The sequence below is a fragment of the Gadus morhua genome, chromosome 2 (genome assembly GCF_902167405.1).
Source record: "Gadus morhua chromosome 2, gadMor3.0, whole genome shotgun sequence".
Lineage (NCBI taxonomy): Eukaryota > Metazoa > Chordata > Actinopteri > Gadiformes > Gadidae > Gadus > Gadus morhua.
The window spans coordinates 17,750,309-17,773,247 of NC_044049.1; the positions used below are offsets into that span (position 1 = coordinate 17,750,309).

Sequence of the window (22,939 nt, forward strand, 5' to 3'; positions counted from 1 at the left end):
GTTTCTTCCTCTACTGCATCCGACTCTGGTGTCGGTGCCATGCCTCATGTAGTTTATGCAGCGAGGAGTGTGAAGCTTCGTACATGGTTTCCCTTGGATCAATCGCTTCCCTGTTAATCCATGCGGGCAGGTTAGTAGCTTGTACTCCTCACATATCTCTGTAGGCACGGGGCATCTTTCACGCCGTGGACTGCGCCGGTCAGATGTTTCCGCGGTGTCTGCGTCTTCCTCATCTTCTTCATCTTCTTCTTCATCATCTTCTTTCTCCCCCTCTTCTTTCTCTTCTTCTTCTCCGCCATTACCCGGGTTGGTGTCCACAGGTGTTTGGGGGTTCTTTGGGGGAGACATGTCTTTCTTCTTTTTCTCGCTCGTCTTTGACTTCTTGGGTGTGAGAACGAGGTCGTTTTTCTTCCTACAGCCTTGGCACAGCCAATGTAGGCCTAGTAGGGGGTTGGGGTCTTCTAGACACATGCAGAACTTGTTGTGTTTTTCTTTAATTTTCTCGCAGTTGTGTGATCCCTGGGAGCAGATGAAGCACACTAGTAGAGGCGGTGTGTCATCATCCACTTTGTTGCAGTATTTGCTCTCGCATTCATCGCAGGTGTCTGGGAGGTAGGACTCTATCTTGAGAATAATCCGATCTACAAGGACCTCTTTGTTGGAATAGAATTGGTCCTGGGTGTCTGTGGATCGAACCTTGAGCTTAATGTACTCTGCACACTTCTCAAGGAGAGGATTGTTTAGACTTTTAACAGCCTTAAAGTTAGCGGCGTGACTTACATCGGGTCTGTATTTCCTGAGAACTTTCTTGGCTTCCGCATCAGCGCCACTGAGCAGTTCTCCGATCGCGATGTTGTGCTGGCGAAGGTTTTCTTGGGCTTCTGTCATGATTGTAATTGATATATATATATATATATATATATATATATATATATATATATATATATATATATATATATATATATATATAAATATATACACACACATATATATAAATATATATATATACTGTATACACCAGACAGATTGAAGATATTCCCGAGCCTTGTTGTCGTCACGTGACCGACGTGACTTCAATCACGTCCTCAACTGACGATCAATGTTTTTCTTTCTTGGACTGATTAAAGGATCAATACATGTATAGACACTCGATAAACGTGTCTAATACCACCAACAACACGTGTGTGCTCCAAATCAAATATCTCCAATTGGTTTTCACATGTGGTACAGGCATTGCTGGAGGCTTGCGAACCAGCAGCGCAAACATAAATATTAAATCCTTAATAACTTTTCAATGACTTAAAACCCTCAAACTGGAACTGGCAAAATAAATAATATATATGTGTGAGTGAGCCAGAAGAATTTATTTATGGATATACTTTGTGTGACGAGACAAAAATGCTCCCGTTGACTTGGAACGTTGGATGGTCTTTCTGCAATAACGCAAACAACCTATAGGCCGCTAAAGGAACAACATATGCTAAACATCTATTTCTGTTGTAAGTGTGTAGGCCTACATTATCTCCATGTTAGACAATAAAACCCTTTCAGTCGTCTGTGTCCTTGCTGATTCATTGATGGGCCGTCTACAAGGGCACACATGAAAGGGAATCCTCTGCATACAAAGAAGGCAGGGTTCAGGTTCCCAAAGCAACAGATCGGTGGGGTGCCCTGAGGTTCGCTCCTTTGCAAGCGTAAGGTTGTTCCGTCTACATTTCACATTTGCATGCATGACGACTGGTCCGGTCGTATTTCTTGTTGCTGTTGGTTCACAAATATGAGCGTCACATTTTCCTAGTGCCTAGTGTCAATAACTCTCAAAGACGTCTTCAAATCAATTGAGAAGGAACGAAGTGTAGCCTCTGGAGCTGTCCATGTTTATCATCTTAAGACTCCCTGTTACTCTGCGTTACTTGGGCAACATTATTATTATTTATGCAAAATATATTGTTGTCTCATAATATATGAGATTTAGGTTGATGAATGCTGGACCCTCCCTTGGCTAGGGCACTCTGGAAATTGAGATTTTGAATCCCAATGAGTCTTGTCTCTGATTAAATAAAAGGTTAAAAGATTACAATACTGCATAGATATAAAAAAGAAAAATGTATCTATAGTCCGTCATTGCCAAAAGCTAATGGGGGAACTACACCATTGACGGCCTACAAGCCTTGAGACGGGACACATTGAAGATGAGTGGCTTGCTGGCTTGGCCATGTCAGCGTACAGTAATTGGTCAGCCACTTAGCTATGTAGCCAGCAGGGAAAATAGGCTCCATCACTTCAATTGCCGTGAAGGAATAGAAAGAAATAGATGGACTGAAATTGTGTGAGACTGCAAAGCAATCATTTTCCGATGCCTAATGCACACCTTGATTACCCAAAATAACATAATTAGAATTGAATTACAGATTTGTGCTGACCATAACTTGACAATAAAAATGAATATAGACACAAAGGTGATGAGTGAATGAATAGTTGAACAGACAGACAAGTGGGTGGATGAATGAGAAAGTAAAACAAAAAGAACAGTAGATGAATGAATGACATAGTAAATCAAACAGAACAATAGATTAATGGATGAGATAGTTCAACAGACAGAACAGTAGATAAATGAATGAGACAGTAGAACAGAAGTAATACCTCTCTCTACAGTGACCCCGCTGCAGCCTGGCTCTGATCTGTCGCCGCTGGTTCTGCTCAGACCGTCGGCGGTCGCACGCCGTCAGGTTCACCAGGACCAGCGTGTCGGACAGCAGGCGGTCCTTCACCTCACGGTCCAGGGCAGAGTCGGTGGTGAAGCTGGGAGAGTGGTTCACCTGGAGACCCGGTCAAGTAGAGTCCATTTTACATGAGTAGCCCTTGAAGGAGAACTTCAGTATTTTTGACCAGGACAGTATTTTTGGATCATTTTAGTTCAAAGGGAAATAATATATATAATAATTTGAATTGGTCCAGTATTATATTATCAACTCACCTCCAGTAACCATGGCTTCAGCCTCTGGTCTAGCAACACATCGAAACCCAGCAGCTCAAAACAGGCTCCAGATGAGTTTGAGCCTGGACAGAGAAAATCAAACCCACAACACCTTTAAAACATAAGCTTCTCTCAAATGGAAGTGGAAAGAGCTTATGGGAACAGGTTTTTTTAAATCGAAAAAGAGGAGAAAATGAAATAGTTAGCAAAAGAAATCATAAGATAAATAGTAGTGGTTACCGTACAGTATAATCAAAATAATATAATTACAAGTAGAAAGGTATGTCGGGTTTGAGGGGGGCACCTGTAGCAGTAGAGGTAGGAAACATATTTCAATCTTGCTGGAAAGCCAGAGGAATAAGGAGCCCTTTGGGTAAGACCCAGTCTACTAGCTGTACTGTGCATCACCTGGCAGGGCGTGGCGGGGGAAGCAGGTGTGGTAGCTGTGACTCAGGACCGAGTGGGCCGACGCCAGAGTCTTGATGACCAGATCGTCGATGTCGAGCCACAGCTTCATGACGTCACAGGATCTCTCCTGCAAGAGGCGGGTCAATGCTGAAAGCTTCCTGATGGAGAAGAAAATAATATATATATATATATATATATATATATATTTGAAATGTGAAATGTTTATATTTGAAATGTATGTTTGAAAATTACTTTTTTCAAAATATTAATATTGATACAAGGTTGGGACTGTGTTGAAATTGCATGCTATAGGACAAATAATAAGTAACCAACAGTATGAAACCTGGGCAAAAAACCTTTACCTTTTGCTTCCTGCATTTTCATCACGCACAAAGTTCTCACTGCGCTTGTTTATGGCGTAGTTGGTTAGATGCATGCAGATGTTCTCCTGGAGACGGAGACAGAAGGGGGGTGGAGGAGGGGGTGCACACTGCTTCTATTGCAACTGAGCCATAAATCTCCTAGCTTTTAGGTGTTACTATTATTCAACTATCATCGCTTTTATTCAATGATAAAAATGTGCGTTGGCAAAAAAGGAGTTAAATATTGTATGGACAAAGTGGTTTGTAGTGATTAGGATCTAAAAGTGTAAAGTATCCAAAACAACTTACAGAGGGATGTATCTGCTAAAAAAAATACGGAGCTATTAATACTCAGCTCATAAGCTAAGATAATACGTCTTGGAAAGACTGAGCTGTTTGTGTAGATTGCACTTCCTAAAATTCAGATATGGCGTACCCAAGCACCGTGGCCATAATGTGAGTACTCCAGCTCGGACAAAGGAGTGTTCGGTAATCGGTCCCCTGCTTGGCTATGTAGCCAGATGGGAAAATAGAATTCACACCTTGATAACCCTTAATAACTTAATAAGAAGTAAGGGTGCACTCACACTAGGCCATCTGGCCGTGGCCGTGGCCGTTTTAGCACCTAACCGTGCTCAAATCTCACATTACAGTGTGAGTGTGGCCAGTCTGGCCAGGCCGGGCCAATTTGGCCACTTGGGAGAGGTGTGCTGCTACGGCACGGGCCGCTACGGTACAGATGCTAATGAGCCGACACGCGCACACGCACGGCTACGCAACCTGAGCTGGATGACGCATAGTCCATGCGACGACCACGGACATAATAAAGGCGACGAGCCTTCTTTCCAATTAAACGGTAAACATATATCCAAATAAGCAACAGACTCAGCAAAGTGCGAACTGTGTTCTGTGTGTTGTTGTCCATTGTTAGAACTCTGACTGGCGGCAGACTTTATTATGGTCCATGCAGCGGACGCTTGGTGACGGCCACGGCCAGATGGCCTAGTGTGAGTGCAGGCCAGAGAACAATGGGGCCATTTGAGCACGGTTAGGTGTGAAAACGGCCAACGGCCACGGCCAGATGGCCTAGTGTGAATGCACCGTTACTGAATGCAGGAAACACGGAAGGGGAGAAGCGAGCTGGCTCTATTTGTTTGGGATCTCGCTTCAAATACCAACAGAGGTACCGTCACCCAATCCTTTAAAAGTAGTCAACCAAAATATGTAATTTAGGGTGCACTCACACTAGGCCATCTGGCCGTGGCCGTTGGCCGTTTTCACACCTAACCGTGCTCAAATGGCCCCATACAGAGGCTCTTGTACATACGTCATCACGTCGTAACACGTCATCACCAAGCGTCCGCTGCATGGACCATAATAAAGTCTGCTGCTGTCATGCCAAATTTGTACCGGCCTACGTCATCAGTTGTTGACAACTTGACAACTGATTTGATTGGGTTGTCCGTTGCCGGGCAGGTTTCAAAAAACATTCGGCTCATGTTTCCAAAGACGAAATAACTAGAGCTGTCAAGCGATTAAAATATTTAATCGTGATTAATCGCATTAATGTCATAGTTAACTCTAATTAATCGCGATTAATGGCACATTCTTTTTCTATGCTAAATATCCCTTGATTTTTTTGTCCCATAATTCTTCTCATTTTAATTCTCTTATTAACATGGTGAAGTGCATCGGCTTGCCTTGTGCAAATGATTTTTTATTGATAACAACATTGGCATATACACTGATCAAAACAGGACGATACAAAAAAAGAGCCTATAGTGCAATTAAACGACTGCTTTGAACAAATGTCATTTGAACATAGCAGTCAGGCTACTGCTTCTTTGTTTTGAGCCAAAAAAAAAAAAAAGTTTTTTTTTTTTTTTTTTATAAAATAATTGCGTTAATCGCGCGTTAAAAAATTTAACGCCGTTAAATTTGGTTTGCGTTAACGCCGTTAATAACGCGTTTAACTGACAGCTCTAGAAATAACATAATACAGATAACGGATCGCTAGATAACACTTGTTTTTCACTTTATATTTGTATTGTATTGAATTGTTTAATCGAATTTAGCTAGTAAACTGAGTGTTTAAAGCAGGTTTCAAAAACCTGTCTTGTCACGCTCAATGAAGGAGTGCAATGAACGAGCATGAAAGTTTGCGAATGTTCAAGAACCTTCCTATGCCATTCGCCCGTACGTAATCGCCCGTTGCCAGGCAACAGACGATCAAGTCGTCTGTTGCCCGGCAGGTTTGGAATTTGTCAACAACTGATGACGTAGGCCGGTACAAATTTGGCAGCTGGTACAAATTTGGCTGGGTGACAAAATTTGGCATGACACCACCAGTCAGAGTTTTAACAACAATGGACAACAACACAGAGAACACACCAACAGTTGGAGTAGGGTATATCTGCAGCCGGAGCTGTCACGTTAAAATTGTACCGGGGGCGAAAATTTTACCGGCCTACGTCATCAGTTGTTGACAAATTCCAAACCTGCCTGGCAACAGACGACGCGATCGTCTGTTGCCTGGCAACGGGCGATCGCGTCGAATGACGTAGGAAGGTTCTTGAACATTCGCGAACTTTCATGCTCGTTCATTGCACTCCTTCATTGAGCGTGACAAGACAGGTTTTTGAAACCTGCTTTAAACACTGTTTACTAGCTAAATTCGATTAAGCAATTCAATACAATACAAATATAAAGTAAAAACAAGTGTTATCTAGCGATCCGTTATCTGTATTATGTTATTTCGTCTTTGGAAACATGAGCCGAATGTTTTTTGAAACCTGCCCGGCAACGGACAACCCAATCAAATCAGTTGTCAAGTTGTCAACAACTGATGATGTAGGCCGGTAAAATTTTCGCCCCCGGCACAATTTTAACGTGACAAAGCCACTTGCCAAACACGCCCATTGCTCTGCCAGACACGCCCATTGCTCTGCCAAACACGCCCATTGCCAAACACGCCCATTGCTCGTTCTATGGTGGCCAATAGGGATGAGTCGGTCGCGACCGATTCGTTCACAACGAACGAATCCCGAAGGTGAACGACAAGAACTAAAAACAAAACAAGAAAACTGGTTCTTTGATTCTTTTTTTTTAACATTAAACAAAAATATGGTCACGTAAATAAAATATACAAACGAATAGAGCTTCGTCTCCCCGCGACCTTATATTGATTGAGTCTACAACGTTCTCAAAGATTCAGCCAATGAGAGGTAGCAATGGTGTTGCTATGGCACCTGGGTAAACAAATGACAAGGTGGTACCGTCCGCCACACACGTTAACTAATGATCGCTGTAGGCTTCAATATCATGCAAGCACTTCATACTGTAATGACCTCGCCGGTGACATAATGATGTCGAGTCATTAGTAATTGAAGGAACTTTTAATGAACCAAAACCAGGTCACTGAAACCCGTAACCAACGGCAGAAATCACACCAAAACAAACCCCGGGTACCCCGGCAACCCCCAACACGGTCTCACTCATGTGCAGGCCCCCACCCTCCTGTTCTTCCAAGGCCCTCCCCCAGCTGACATAATGATTCGCCCCCACGCTGATTGACAAGAAGAACATTACAATACATGCACATAGAACAACTGGCATAACGGACAACGAAATACAATGCAACACATAACACACAAACTATTTAACTGTCCCAGGGTCGCTATATTGCCGCCCCCCTTCAAAGTTCCTCGTCCTCGAGGGAACAAACAAAGTCCCGGAAGCGACCCGGCGCTTTCCTCTCCCTACGAGGCCTCGTTGGGGCCACGGGGGGCTGGGGAGAAGCGCCTGGGGGCGAGAGGGGCCCTCGAGTGTCAGGCCGGGGGGCGGGCAGGGAGAAAGGGAGGGGCGGGGCTGGGGGCCAAGTTGCTGACTGTTGTGATCGACAGGGAGGGGAGACAAGGATAGGGTTAGGTGGGGACCCAGGGCCAGAACACTGAGGTGTGCGTGTCCGGGGCCCATTCGCACCGGTGCGGGGAGCTGCAGGGCTCGCTGGAGCAGGTTGAGGGGTGGCGGTGCCTCGACAGGGGGCCAACCGGTCTCTGTGGAGAGCCACCCTCCTTCCCCGAGGTGGTAGCTGGACCCTGTACACCACCTCCCCCATCCTCTCAAGGACCCTGCATGGCCCGATCCACTCACTATCGAGCTTTGGGCATCTTCCCTTCTTTCTTTGCGGGCTGTAGGTCCAGACCAGCTCCCCAGCCTCAAAGTGCCTACCACGAAAACGCACATCATAGTTCCTATACTGCCTCACCCCTGCGCTCAGCAGCTGTCCCCTGGCGAAGGAGTGAGCCGTCTCCAGGCGGTCCTGGAGTCTCCTGGCATACTCTGGGCCGGGAGGAACAGGGGGAGAATCGGGCGGCCGGCCAAACGCCAGGTCAGCTGGGGTGCGAAGCTCCCTGCCCAACATAAGCAGAGCAGGCGTGCAGGACGTCGACTCCTGGACAGCTGACCTGTATGCCATGAGCACCAGAGGCAGATGATTGTCCCAGTCCCGCTGATGCTCAGCCGAGACAATGGCCAGCTGCTGCTCCATACAGCGATGAAATCGCTCCACCAAGCCGTTACTCTGTGGGTGCATGGGGGTAGTACGGGTCTTCTGCATGTCCAGCCTGCTACATAAAGCCACAAAGACACGGGATTCAACATTTCTCCCCTGGTCACTGTGGATGGACTCCGCTGCCCCAAAACGGCTAATCACCCCCCCGACCAAAGCGTCCGCTATGGTCTCCGCCCCCTGGTCAGGCAGAGCGTACGCCTCCGGCCACTTGGTAAAATAGTCCATGGCCGTGAGGACATATATTTGTTCCCCCTCTCTGTGCAGGGTAGCAGGCCCACCACATCCACCCCAACCCTCTCCATAGGGAACCCCACAGGGAACTGCTGTAGCTGGGCATGGGACCTTTCAGTGGGGCCTTTGCGGGCTGTGCAGCCATCACAGCGGCGACAGAAGTCCTCGACGTCCCTCTTGTGCTGCCCCCAGTAGAAGCCAAGGCGGAGGCGACGCAGGGTATTTGTCACCCCAAAGAGCCCTGAGCCCACGGCACCATGGACCGCTTGAAGCACTTCCCAACGCAGAGAGTGAGGCACCACCACCTTCCACCTCATCTCTCCGGTGACGGGTTCCTTCCAGGCCCGCTGAAGCACGCCATCCCACAGTCGCAGGGCCTCGAACTTAGCCCACAGTCCCTTGGTGACCAGGGAGAGAACGGCCACTTCTCCCATGGGGGCCGCCGCTGTTGGTCCAACTGCTGGAGCACTAGTCGAAGGTTTGCGTCCTCCTCCTGCTGCCGTCTCCATCCTGCGGTGTCGACCTCCCGGAGCTCACAGCAGACTGGGGACGCCACCTCCACCGCAGAACATCCCTCCTCCTGGCTGCACAGCTCCTTCTCACGGCTCTCCCTCCTTTCACAGTAGCGGCAGCCATCCTGACTGCAGGGACGTCGGGAGAGGGCGTCTGCATTAGCATGGCGTACCCCTGCCCTGTGCACCACACTGAAGCTGTAGGACTGCAGCTCCTCGATCCACTGTGCGACCTGCCCTTCTGGCTCCTTGAAAGACATGAGCCACTGGAGCGCGGAGTGGTCAGTCCTTACAGTGAAGCGCAGGCCACAGAGGTAATATTTGAAGTGGCGTACAGCTCTAACGATGGCCAGCAGCTCGCGACGAGTGACGCAGTAGCGGCGTTCAGCTTTGTTAAATGTCCTGCTATACGCCAGCACCCGCTCCCCTTCCGGCCCCTCTTGTGTTAGCATGGCGCCATTGCCAACGTTACTAGCGTCCGTGTCCAGGATGAAGGGCAGGGCAGGGTCAGGAGGGGAGAGCACCGGGGCTTTGGTGAGAGCTCCCTTGAGTGTCTCGAAAGCAGACTGGCAATCCTCTGCCCACACAAATTCCCTGTCCTTCTGTAGCAGGCGGAACAGGGGAGCGGCCACACAGGAGAAGCCCCTCACAAAGCGTCTGTAGTAAGGCGCCAGTCCGAGGAAGCTTTTCAACTGTCTGGTGTCAGTGGGGGTGGCCCAGTCCTGGACAGCTTGCACTTTTTCCTCCATGGTGCTAATGCCTTCTCCCCCCACCCTGTGCCCAAGGAAAGTTACCTCTCTCCTCAGGAAATCGCACTTATCAGGATGGAGCTTCAAGCCCGCCGCAGCTACTCTCTCCAGAACCTGACGCAGCGAGGCAAGTGCTGTCTCGAAGGAGCACCCGTGTGCCAGTATATCATCCAGGTAGACGATACACTGCTGCCGGGGGATGCCGGCGAGCACTCTGTCCATCAGCCTCTCGAAGGTCGCAGGTGCATTGCAGAGGCCGAAAGGGAGGACCCAAAACTGCCACAATCCTCTGCTAGTGCAGAATGCAGTCTTGTGTCTGGCGTCAGGGGCGAGAGGGCACTGTAAGTAGCCAGAGCGGAGATCGAATGAGGAGAACCAGGACGACCCAGCTACGACATCTAAGGCCTCAACAATGTGCGGGATGGGGTAGGAGTCCTTCCTCGTCACTGCGTTAATTGACCTGTAGTCGACACAGAATCTCCACTTACCCCCCTTCTTAGGCACCATCACCACGGCTGCTGCCCAGGGACTATCTGAGGGCTCTATGAGGCCTGCCTGCTGCATCTCCCACAGCGCCTGGTCCGCAGCCTCCTGGCGGGCCAAGGGCAGGCGACGCGGGCGCATTCTGATGGGCCTGGCATCCCCAGTGTCGATCTCATGCTGCACCAGGTGCGTCTGACCCACATCGCTCTCATTCAAGGCAAAGCTGTCCTTAAACTCTGCCAGTAGTAGCCACAGCTGCTCCTGCTGTTGAGGGTCTAGTCCATCACAGTGCCCCTGCCAAATTGCCCGCACAGTCGACAGCACAGTCTCCTCACATGTCTGAGGAAGCTGGGCAGGGCAGGGGAAGGGGCCCAGGCTCATGGGGTGGGGTGCTGGATTAGCAAGGGAGTAGTCTGTAGGGGCCGAAACATTGACACAAGGGGGTGGGAGGGAGGGGGAAGGGTTGCGGGAGGAGGACTGAGACAATGGACAGGGATCGGGAAGACAGGGTGGTTTGAAGGTCTTTGCAAGGGGGTGAAGGGGGCCGGTGACGTGTGACTGGTCCATCTGAGCTGTTGTCGGTGGGGGCCGGATGTAGGAGGTGTTTGGCAGGGCCATATAGACCGTGGGCCCTCCTTGGAAGCCAATCGCCCCCCTCTCCAGGTCCAGCTGGCAGCCTGTACACCGCAGGAAATCCAACCCTAGGATACAGGGGTCCTGCACAGCGGCTACCCACACTGGGTGGAGGACAGTCTTTCCCCCTACGCAGATGGACAACAACCCCTTCCCTTTCATGGGAGCCCTCTCCCCCGTGACTGTTCGGAGCTGCACAGTTGTAGGTTGGAGTACCGTCCAGGTGGGCAAAATGTCTGGCCTCACCAGGGTCACAGTAGACCCCGTATCGACTAAAGCCAAACAGGCCACCCCCTCAACAGTGACAGGAACATGACAAAAGTCCCCCGCCCAGGTCCGCCCCACCACGACAACAGGCTCCAGGATGTTGTCGTCTGCTTCTGGGGGGGGTGGAGCCCCGCCCCCCCGGCTGTGATGATGGGCTCCTCCAGACGACGACGGCGGGGGTACGGGGGCAGGGCCTCGCGTCTCCCTAATTACGCGGACCCTGACCCGTTTCCCTGGGCTCTCACAGTTGTAGGGCACTCTCTGACAAGGTGGCCAGGCTGCCCGCAGCCCCAGCAGACCCTCTGCTCTCGACGAGACGGTGGGGCGGCGGTCCGCCTGCATAGAGACAGCGCGGACGAGTTCAGTGAGCTCGTCCACTCAGGCTGGCTTCTGTGAGTCCTCACTCCTCTCCCTTGCCGATCTCACCATCGGCTGAGGAGCAGGATGACCGTCGATTGCTCCAGCCCACACCAGCTCCCTCTCTATGGCCATCTCCAAGGCCTCCTGCAAAGTCTGCGGGTGGGCTAGCTGGGTCTGCATGCATAGTTCTGTAGGGGAAAGGGCCTGGAGAAACTGATACCGAGCGAGTTCACTCTGCACGGCTGGCGGCATGTGGGCGTATGCTCGCCGAGACAGGCTCTCGATATCGTTGGCCACGGCCCGCAGCGTCTCCCCCGGCTTCCTGCGCCTATTACAGAGTTCTGAGCGCATTAGCCCCGGCTTAACACACAGTCCAAAATGCCTCCTTAGTGCCCCCACTAGGGCAACATAGTCCCCCCTGTCCTCTGGGCTAAGCAGCAACAAACAAGACAATGCGTCGTCCGCCAGACACATCACTTCTGACACCAATGTAATGAGCTCGCCGGTGACATAATGATGTCGAGTCATTAGTAATTGAAGGAACTTTTAATGAACCAAAACCAGGTCACTGAAACCCGTAACCAACGGCAGAAATCACACCAAAACAAACCCTGGTTACCCCGGCAACCCCCAACACGGTCTCACTCACGCCCTCCCCCAGCTGACCTAATGATTCACCCCCACGCTGATTGACAAGACGAACATTACAATACATGCACATAGAACAACTGGCATAACGGACAACGAAATACAATGCAACGCATAACACATTTACTATTTATTTGGGTTATGCCAATCGATGTGGGGCCACTCATATATACCCCTACATTTCCGAAAATAGACTTGACCTGCAGAGCAACGGGCTTTTCTGGCAGAGCAATGGGCGTGTTTGGCAAAGCAATGGGTGTGTCTGGCAGAGCAATGGGGGTGTTTGGCAAGTGGCTCCGGCTGCAGATAGACCTACTTGAACAGTTGAACCGCTTGACGCGATGTTTACCGTTTAATGGGAAAGAAGGCTCGTCGCCTTTATTATGTCCGTGGTCGTCGCATTGACTATACGTCATCCAGCTCAGGTTGCGTAGCCGTGCGTGTGCGCGTGTCGGCTCATTAGCCTCTGTACCGTAGCGGCCCGTACCGGAGCAGCACACCTCTCCCAAGTGGCCAAATTGGCCTGGCCTGGCCAGACTGGCCACACTCACACTGGCAGATTTGAGCACGGTTAGGTGTGAAAACGGCCACGGCCACGGCAAGATGGCCTAGTGTGAGTGCACCCTAAAAAGGATCATGAACGCAGCGCAAAACTCAACAACACCCACCCCTTGTCGTGATTGGTTGGACAACTGTTTATTTGGTTTTGAGTGGTTGGTGGTAGTACCATTTATTTTTGTGTACGATCTTGGAGCATAGGCAGCCTACAGCGACACAGGTTTTTGATGGCCTGCTTATAGGGCGGGCAACTAGCGGATCGTGAGGAAAGATCAGATGAATGTGATCATTTATGTTTCAGCCTAGAATCGCTGATACCTTTAAGTAGTTAAAGAGCTTGTACTTGGGCCTTGACTGTAGTAATCCAGTGGAAAAGAAGTACACATTAATGCAAATAACTGGCAGGATGGGATAACTTGGAGCTGTTATAGTGATGCGTGACCGGGGGTTCATACCTGAGCTGGGACTTATATAGGGAACAGAACATCTTGTCCCAGATATGACAGAAAACCTGTTAAAGCCAAGGTCAGTACTCACTGCAGAGTACATAAAACTGCTGCTCACACACAGACACATACACACAAACACACAAACACCCACACATCTGAGCACACACACACACACACACACACACGCACACCTGAGCACAAACACACACACACACACACACACACACACACACACACACACACACACACACACGTACACCTGAGCACAAACACACACACACACACACCTGAGCACATACACACACACAGACACACACACACACCTACAGGCGACACGCACACACACAAACATCTCTTCTTTTTTTTAAAACATATATCATTAGCAAAGGCTCAAACATTAAAGGTGCTAATCAATTTAATGAATATCTTTTCCCATGTTTCTGTTGAGACGGGGCATCTCAATTCCAGATTGAACTAAATAAACCTAGCGTGATTGTGTGTTTCTTACCATATTAGTCTTAGCAGGCTGGCAGTATTGACTGGTGCAGAAGCGGGCCAGTCCTTCCTTGTAGATGAAGATGTGGAAGGGGTCGCAGGAGGTCACCAGCACGTAGATCCTCAGGTCAAACTTATAACCGTCAATGATCAGTGGCTGTGAGGGTAGTCAGAGTTACACATGTGGGATGTACACATGTACACACAGAGGACCAAACTCAAACCTCATTTGACTTTGACAATAGTCTACACATTTCCCTATTCTTTTCCGACTTCAAACAATATTTTAATGGAAGCCACAATCCTCACAGCAGCAGGGGTTTACCTCAATTTACTCACACTACAGAGAATCAATATTTAATTACATTTTAGAACTTTCAATGTATTTTCTGTGTATCGCAAACGCAGAAAGCATAGCTAGGCGAAAGAATATCTTATTTATATAGCCCCAAAGCCAAGCAGCAGAACCCCCCAGTTGAAGCCATGTTGGCTGTAGTGTTTGTTTTGTTTTGCCAAGGGAATAAATCTCCTGCTGAGACGTTTCCACAGTGTCCTTCTTCTCATTTGCATTTGGCTGGCTGGCTGGCTGGCTGGCTGGCTGGCTGGCTGGCTGGCTGGCTGGCTGGCTGGCTGGCTGGCTGGCTGGCTGGCTGGCTGGCTGGCTGGCTGGCTGGCTGGCTGGCTGGCTGGCTGGCTGGCTGGCTGGCTGGCTGGCTGGCTGGCTGGCTGGCTGGCTGTCTGTCTGTCTGTCTGGCTGGCTGGCTGTCTGTCTGTCTGTCTGTCTGTCTGTCTGTCTGTCTGTCTGTCTGTCTGTCTGTCTGTGTTAAAGAGTTCAAGTGTCTTGTTCTATTGTCTCCCCGTAACAAGGCTGTGGCCTCGGTCAACAATAAATCATCTACTGATTAAGAATAAACCAGCTTTCTGTGTGTGAACTGTCCACTGCTGATTATGGTGGGCTACTATGCTGCTTTGACTTACAGCACGAGCATGTTGATGTTCAACTTTGCTGTCTGTTGTAGTGTAAAACATTCCACAGCTGTTTTCAAATAGGGCATTTCCAATTAATACAACCATAAATATTGCAAAGAATTTCATATGAGGTCATATAGACCTTCCCTCAGCCATCCCAACTCTGACTTACTTCCAACATCTGTTAATGGATCAAAAAAAAATATCTCTGCTATTGATTTCATTTTTTTCAATGCTTGCATGGAGTATAAACTTTTTATTTGTACTTATATGGCAATTGGTCCAAGACCAACACACATCAGCACGCATTGATCAAACCCTTTTGGGATGAAACTTTAAGTATCTAAGAGTCACTGCACTGGAGATAGAACAGACAGAAAGCAAACTGGGAAGAAATGTAGTTTACAGCCATATGCCCTGTTTACACCTACCCGATAGTGGGCCCCGATGGTGCCCGATGGCTAAATCAGCAGCTATCGTTATAACATCGGCAAATAGCGTGGTTGCATCGGGAAACACCGTTACTCTTCCCGGGAACATCGTTAGACAACGGGAAGAAACGGGAAGAAATGCTCAATGATCGGGCAACATCGGCAAAGAACGAACATGTTTGTTAATTTTGGGTCTATCGGGGTAGAATCGGTTACCAGGCGTTGCTATGGGCTAATCGGCTATAATCGGGAATAGAACGGGAGTATAACGTAAGACATCGCAAATCGTTCGGGAATTTTCCTGGGCACACCGGCTATATTCGTTAATCTTCCGCGCTTTATCGTGTTTTATCGTCTTTATATCGGCAACCTCAACACACGAAAGACCCTCGAGAACCCTAGATAAATAACGATTGTGAGTGACCAGATTGTGTTAAGGAAGACCCTCAATCTGCCACTTGGGTATATGGATGGGGGTGATGGATGGATGTCCTACTTTTATAATTACAGGGTACTTCGCCCATTTAGAACCGGCGTTCTATTATTATAAAATCGCTATTGTAATATAAATAAATATATAAATAATAAATATCAGTCTAAACCAGTCTCCCCTTTGCCTTCTCCCGAAATTACGCCAAACGCGTCATTTGACATGTTTGGCGTCATTCGAAATGACGTCAAATGACGCCAAACGCACTTCGGGTGTCTTCCCTGGCATAAATCGTTATGTTATCGTTATAATATCGGGTATGTGTAAATGCTACCCCGATAAATTGACCCGATCATACATTTTTAGCCCGATGTCACCCGAATCACCCCGACTTCCACATCGGTGGTCCATCGGCCATTAGCGGCCATTAGCGGGATGGTGTAAACGGGGCAATACAGTTTATTTTCCTACGCTGCGCTAAGTAGAGGGACTGTTGACTTCTTAAAAGCCAAGAGTTCAAAGGAGTGCTGGTGCTGAAATGCATAGAAGAAAAAATGAAGAACAAAACCCAGCATAAATGCATCTGTGATGGTAGGTAAAGCATGTGTTCACACCTTGGCTATGTAAAGCTGGCAGATGATGTGCTCCCCATGAGGAACCTCCCTGGCAGACTTGACCAGGAATATCCCCTTGCCTTGACTCCCCGAGTCCGGCTTGCAGATAAACGTCTTGTGCCTCTTCGCTCGTGCATATGCCTGGAAGTCACTGTAACTGATGGAGACAAGGGGGAGAGACAGAGATGAAAAAAATACATACCAGTGGTGTCTTTACCTTTATTTTCCCTTTTATTCCTTTAGTTATTACCCTATTATTACAGCATAGTGAAGTGATTGACGGTGTTTGACTCCCAGCCGAAACAAAATGGTACCTTGCTCAATTTCCAATTTTCCACAGCCTTAAGATGAATGACCTCTTACCTGCTCCCTAATGACGTGTACGTCAAAAGAATATGAAAGTTCTTTCACCAAGCCTACTTGGATAAAGAGCATCTGCTTAATCAGTTGATGGCTGTTAAAAGTATATCTTACTCTGCTGGCAGGCACCAGGTGTGGGGGAAGAAACTGTAGTCTTTGGGGAACCTCTTGGCCATGCGGTTGAGGTTCCTGGCCAGCATGTCCTTCCTGCACACCTCCATCATGCCAGGGAAGTGGTTGACCTTCTGCACCAGTAGGACGTGGAGGAAAGGGAGAAGGAGAGGGAGAGGGAGAGGGGGAGAGAGCATGAACGAGAGAGACCGAAACGGTAGAAGGACCGAAATTAAGACCTTCTACCGTCATATTGAAACCTTCTCAAATATGACTCAAACATTGACTTGAGTTTCACGTACTAAAAAGGTATTTTAGGTTTGATTATTTGAATGTAAAAGTATGTTTAAAAAAGCCACAGCTATTCGTCAGACAGGGCCGCTGAGAGCTGGGGCGTCCCCTGGGCTCTGGGTCCTGGGGCCGCCCTTGTACCAGACATGTGATGGTGTGACATATTTTACACGCAGCAACAATAATTACGCGTAGCAAAAATTAATATTTGATAAGATACGACAAATCTACAATAGCAAAGAAAGATATATCACTGGCCATCTTAAAAACATGTGGCTAAATTGGCTAGACTTTATATCAGCCCATTTTTATATCATTGGAGCTGCATAGAACAGTAAGAAAATATGTCACGGCCGTGGGTGAGTTTTCTATTCACTACGTAGGCCCTCGGGTATGTATGAAAGATAAATATGACATGCAGCAGGCACGAAAATAGAGAGGCCATGGGCCAGTGGCCTCTGGGGCTCCTTAATTCTTTCGTTGCCCTTGTCATCCTGGAGTCAGGGGGCGCTTACCCCCACTGGACAAGGACATCCTTTCTGTTACCTGGTAGGGTTTGATGCCGACCAGTCTGTCCAGCGTGACGCTGGTGTCAGTCCAGTACAGGTTAAAGTCTTCGCCCTCCAACGATTCTCGCAGGCCAAAACGGTACGATGTGCGACGCACTGTCACACACACACACACACACACACACACACACACACACACACACACACACACACACACACACACACACACACACACACACACACACACACACACACACACACACACCACATTTATCATTTGCAAACAAGTATTTGTAGAAGGCATTGTCCAATAGACAATTCCATAAAATCATGCAATTGATCCACAACATGTCCATTATCTAGTCAATCAGACATAGAAACCTTTATTGTTTATTAAATCGCTGCACTTAAAACAAAACTCCATTGAAAACTTGTGTACTTTTTATTCACTAGTGTAGCAGCCATCAGTTTGAGTTTGCGGGATATGGGCCACATTTTTATTAAACATGTTTTATCGAGCCAATGATGTGCAATCAACACTCAACTGCACACCACAGGCAACTTTAAACCAGTCCAGACAGGAAACCAATTGTGTCTGAAAGTGTGGCTTGAGACTTTGGCTGAATCTGAATCTCAACACTAGCATAATTTGGAAGTGAATAGAATGCTATTTGAAAGATAATATGTATTTTGAACTGATTCAACTGCTGAATCAGGCCTTTATAGTTTTGTTTTTTAATGTACTGCGTAGAACCAGGAGTTCCTTCTCATTACTGGCCCCTTTGGCCGGTGAGTGAACTGGAGTTTGCGCAAGCTTTTGCATTCAGAGCACTGAGAGCGAGCTCTGTCGTTTGAGAAAATAACAAGAATAAACTAAGATTAGTTATAGTCATGAATACATTTAAAGTAGAAGGAAAGTAAAATTTCAACCTGTTCACCCATTCCCAATTTATAGTTATTCGTGCATATACAAATTAAGCTCCCGAAATAACAATGAAAGATGTCCATACATACTAGACTTGAGCAGGACAGTAAAGTAATATTTGCAACATTGCATCATTTTCAAAACTTATATTTTCGGAGAACAACACACTAAGCTTTTGCAATTTAACACAGAATCTGCAATCTCACAAGATCGGACTCTTACATTACAAGCAAACCAAAATACCCATAAAAGTGCGGCCACCAACCATTGCAGGCTTCCTACTGCATATTTAGAAGTGGCAACTGGCTACCAAACAATCACATATACGGCAAATATTTACACATTTGTAAACAATAATGTTTTGCAAACCAGACATAGTTTACAGTAAATATCTAAACACTATCTGCATTATTGCTGATTTGTGGTGAAAGCAGAAGAGGAACTGACACCGGCCGTTGTCACTAATCTAGTGATTTATTTAAACCCCAATCAATACAACTAGACTAGACACTCTGCCACAGCAGCCCTACTGATTTATGATCACTGGAAGGGATCCTGGTGTGTGTGTGTGTGTGCGTGTGCGTGTGCGTGTGTGTGTGTGTGTGTTTGGGTGTGTATGTCTGTGTGAGTGTTTGTGGTAGAGAGCTCTCCCGATACTCTGGAGAATAAGAGAGACCGTATTTTTGTTTTCCTCTCATTCAGGCAGACAGACACACAAACCCGCTGGCCCAGAGCACGCACCCCCCCCCCCCCCCCCCCCCCCCCCCCCCCGCCCACACACACACAGACAAACACACACACACACGGACACAGGGGTAGACTACAGGGGCCTGCCAGCCGAGCGGTTGTCTTTTATAGGCTAATAAAGAATACCTTTTAGCTCGACATCGCAAAGCCTGCCCAGACTCTTAACACAAGCTAAAAACGGCCGGCCAGCGTGTTGCCAACTGTCAGGCCACTAAACAGCCACTCAACCAACTACCTATATGGTCACTAACTGAAACAGCCGAACGCTCAGAGAGCAGTCAGTGAGTACCTCAATAGGTAACAAGACAACATGAGACCAACTGTAATCGATAGTAAGTTAAGAAAGATATAAATAAAATTACATGATAGAGTGGTTAAACAGTCATCCAGGTTAGCCACCTGCCATTCTTAGTTGGGTGTTAAATTTGCTTTGTGTTCCCCTAGTTGAATCGGAGCAGTCAGTGGGCCAAAAATAAAAGGATCCAAGGTTTTCACAGGCCATAGGCTGGGAGCTGGGCTGTAGCTAAAACTGAAACCGGTGCAGTAAAGGGTTCTAGTTTGCTTTGGCTGGGGGTGTGTGTATTAGTGCCAATCTACTGCAGATTAAAAAAAAAAAAACAATGTTACTCACCACTTTCGTACCTGCAGTTCACCATGTTGATAGAGAGTCATCTGGAAAACAAGACAGAAAGAAGACCACCAGACCAGAGGAAAAAACCACAACTGACTGTATATACTGCGGTGTGTGTTTGCGTCTGTCTGTGTGTGTGTGTGTGTGTGTGTGTGTGTGTGTGTGTGTGTGTGTGTGTGTGTGTGTGTGTGTGTGTGTGTGTGTGTGTGTGTGTGTGTGTGTGTGTGTGTGATAAACAGCAGGTGGGTCAGGCAGCAGTGGCAGCTCAGTTTAATCAGCCACTAAGTACGCTTTTATTTTTGCATTTGTCTGATGATCTTCTTGTGCATGAAGCAGTTGCATTGGTCTGCATGGAATCTTAAGCGATATAGGCTAATCTCCCTTTGGAAATGCCTGTGTCCTCTTAGGAAGGGGCTCTTTATCCGAGTGTAGGTACTGCCACCTGCTGTGGTAAATTGTTTACTACAGTGCAAACTTGAGTTTCGCAAAAACAGCAGTATCTATGGTCACCACTGGGTTGTAGTTCTTTCTGATATGGAAGGATACACTTTTTGATGTGCTTTCAATTATGTATTTATGTACTATTCTTTTCATCCATGTGGCATCCAAATTTACAAGACATGCGAGGGGTATGATTAAAAAAACCTGCACACATTCAACTGCTGAACCAACAAATCCACTCATGTCTACAAATTAATAGGACCAATGTAAACTGACTCGGGGTAAGAAGATTTTTTTGTCCAAAGCAGATATGTTGGCACTCTGAAGCTTAAACACACACGCACGTTCACACACACACACACACACACACACACACACACACACACACACACACACACACACACACACACACACACACACACACAGACTTATTGAGCCAAGGTTCTACACATGCAACTTGTTTATGATTGTAGTGATGACAGATCTAAATCTCCATTCAGTGCTGCACTCATCCCAGATTACCATCACCCTAATGAAAAACACGGCAAACTACGTACGGTACAGCTGACGACAAGCGGCTGTGCACACACACACACACACACACACACACACACACACACACACACACACACACACACACACACACACACACACACAGGAGAATGGATTCCTTCTTAGGTCACACAACCATGACTTCAATTAAAATTTTGAGCCTTTCTCTACGTCACTTCCCTTCTGTCTCATTCCATTTCACTCTCACTCCATTCCCCCATCTGTGTGTGAATGTGTGTGTCTGTGTGAGTGTATGTGTGTCGCCATCGTACTCTCTCACTGTGGTCTAGAGCAATAAAAGTAGGTGTGCACCACACAAAGCAGTAAAGCGATTGCTTGTTAAACTGCCTCACAACCACAGATGCATGTATACACACACAAACATGGGTGTAAGAGACAGAGAGAGAGGGAGTTAGGAAGAGAGGGAGAGACAGCGCGCAAGAACGAGATAGGGTGGGACAGTGAGCGAAAGAGGGATATAGTGAGAAAGAGAAACAGTAAGCGAGAGAGAGAGAACGAGAGAGAGAGAGAGAGAGAGAGAGAGAGAGAGAGAGAGAGAGAGAGAGAGAGAGAGAGAGAGAGATAGCGAGGAGGTGAGTTTGTTTGTGCACCCATACATGTGTGTGATTTTAGAAAAAAAAAGTGGAAATACATTTTGCATCCATGTTTTTTTTCTATCATTTTACTTTAAAGGGACTCTCACCTTTGTTGCATTTGAGAATTACAGCACATTCAAATCATCCCGCCTTCCTCCAATGCCCCACCCCCTAAGCGTTATTTTTTAGAGTACAAAACTAAGCGTTATTTTTTAGAGTACTGTAACGACCTCGCCGGTGACATAATGATGTCGAGTCATTAGTAGTTGAAGGTAGTTTTAATGAACCAAAACCAGGTCACTGAAACCCGTAACATTGTAACCAACGGCAGAAAACCGACACAAAACAAACCCCGGTTACCCCGGCAACCCCCAACACGGTCTCACTCGCGTGCAGGCCCCCACCCTCCTGTTCTTCCAAGGCCCTCCCCCAGCTGACCTAATGATTCGCCCCCACGCTGATTGACAAGAAGAACATTACAATACATGCACATAGAACAACTGGCATAGCGGACAACGAAATATAATGTAACACATAACACACAAACTATTAAACTGTCCCAGGGTCGCTACAGTACAAAAGTTCTAGACTCCCATGGGTTATGTTTAGACTCCCAGGGGTCATAATATCTACCAGGGGTCTAGTAAACAAGAAATTTAGCAGGTGGCTCACTGTAATTTTATGGGCTTCGTGTGATACCGTTTTGAGGCCCCATGTTGAAGGACAGTGGTCCCACTGAGTATAAGAAAGGTGTATAAGCATTACAAACAGAGTAGCGGGACAACGTAGCGTCTGAGGCCGAAATGGGTCCCCTAATCGGACTGAATGGTGCGGTTGGGTGCCAACGGTCTGGAGGTCTTCCTGTAGCTCCAGAGTAGCGGGACAACGTCGCGTCTGAGTCCGAAATGGGTCGCGTAATCGGACTGAGTGGTGCGGTTGGGTGCCAACGGTCTGGAGGTCTTCCTGTAGCTCCAGAGTAGCGGGACAACGTCGCGTCTGAGTCCGAAATGGGTCCCGTAATCGGACTGAGTGGTGCGGTTGGGTGCCAACGGTCTGGAGGTCTTCCTGTAGCTCCAGAGTAGCGGGACAACGTCGCGTCTGAGTCCGAAATGGGTCCCGTAATCGGACTGAGTGGTGCGGTTGGGTGCCAACGGTCTGGAGGTCTTCCCGGAGCTCCAGAGTAGCGGGACAACTTCGCGTCTGAGTCCGAAACGGGTCCCCTAATCGGACTAAGTGGTGCGGTTGGTTGCCAACGGTCTGGAGGTCCTGAGAATCATCCAGGGGAGCGGGACCACTTGGCTTCTGAGGCCGAATCGGGTCCCCTTGTCGGACTGAATGGTGCAGTTGGTGGCCAACAGTCTGGAGGTCTTCCTGAGGCTCCAGAGGAGGGTAACTCTGTGAGTCTGAGTCCGAGATGAGTCCCCTAATCGGACTGAATGGTGCAGTTTCAGTACGCCGTGGACCACTTTGGTCTGCCATCGTCAGTCGCTACGGTAGCTACTCGCTACTGTCTGCCGTGGAATCAAAACAAACCCTCTAGTTGAGGACGCGCCTTGATGACGCGGGCCCGAATGCGCCACAAGAAGCAGACGGAAAACCTTATATATCCATGCAGCAAACAGACAGG

At 47.9% G+C, this 22,939-nt stretch overlaps 1 protein-coding gene across 5 annotated transcripts in view; it reads right to left on the reverse strand.

The window, feature by feature from the left end:
* Positions 1 to 22,939, reverse strand: part of ttll6 (tubulin tyrosine ligase-like family, member 6) — a 39,251-nt gene that overhangs the window by 12,312 nt on the left and 4,000 nt on the right. For 4 of the 5 annotated variants that reach the window (XM_030347475.1, XM_030347484.1, XM_030347458.1 and 1 more), the window contains 9 exons: positions 19,724 to 19,761; positions 17,458 to 17,576; positions 16,624 to 16,754; positions 16,150 to 16,306; positions 13,719 to 13,862; positions 3,748 to 3,833; positions 3,386 to 3,543; positions 2,978 to 3,060; positions 2,644 to 2,819 (listed from right to left, as the gene is read on the reverse strand). In XM_030347475.1, the coding sequence (XP_030203335.1) occupies positions 2,644 to 2,819; positions 2,978 to 3,060; positions 3,386 to 3,543; positions 3,748 to 3,833; positions 13,719 to 13,862; positions 16,150 to 16,306; positions 16,624 to 16,754; positions 17,458 to 17,576; positions 19,724 to 19,761 (1,092 nt within the window). Of the gene's footprint in view, positions 1 to 2,643; positions 2,820 to 2,977; positions 3,061 to 3,385; positions 3,544 to 3,747; positions 3,834 to 13,718; positions 13,863 to 16,149; positions 16,307 to 16,623; positions 16,755 to 17,457; positions 17,577 to 19,723; positions 19,765 to 22,939 lie in introns of all 5 variants that reach the window. The other variant, XM_030347493.1, reaches the window with a different exon arrangement.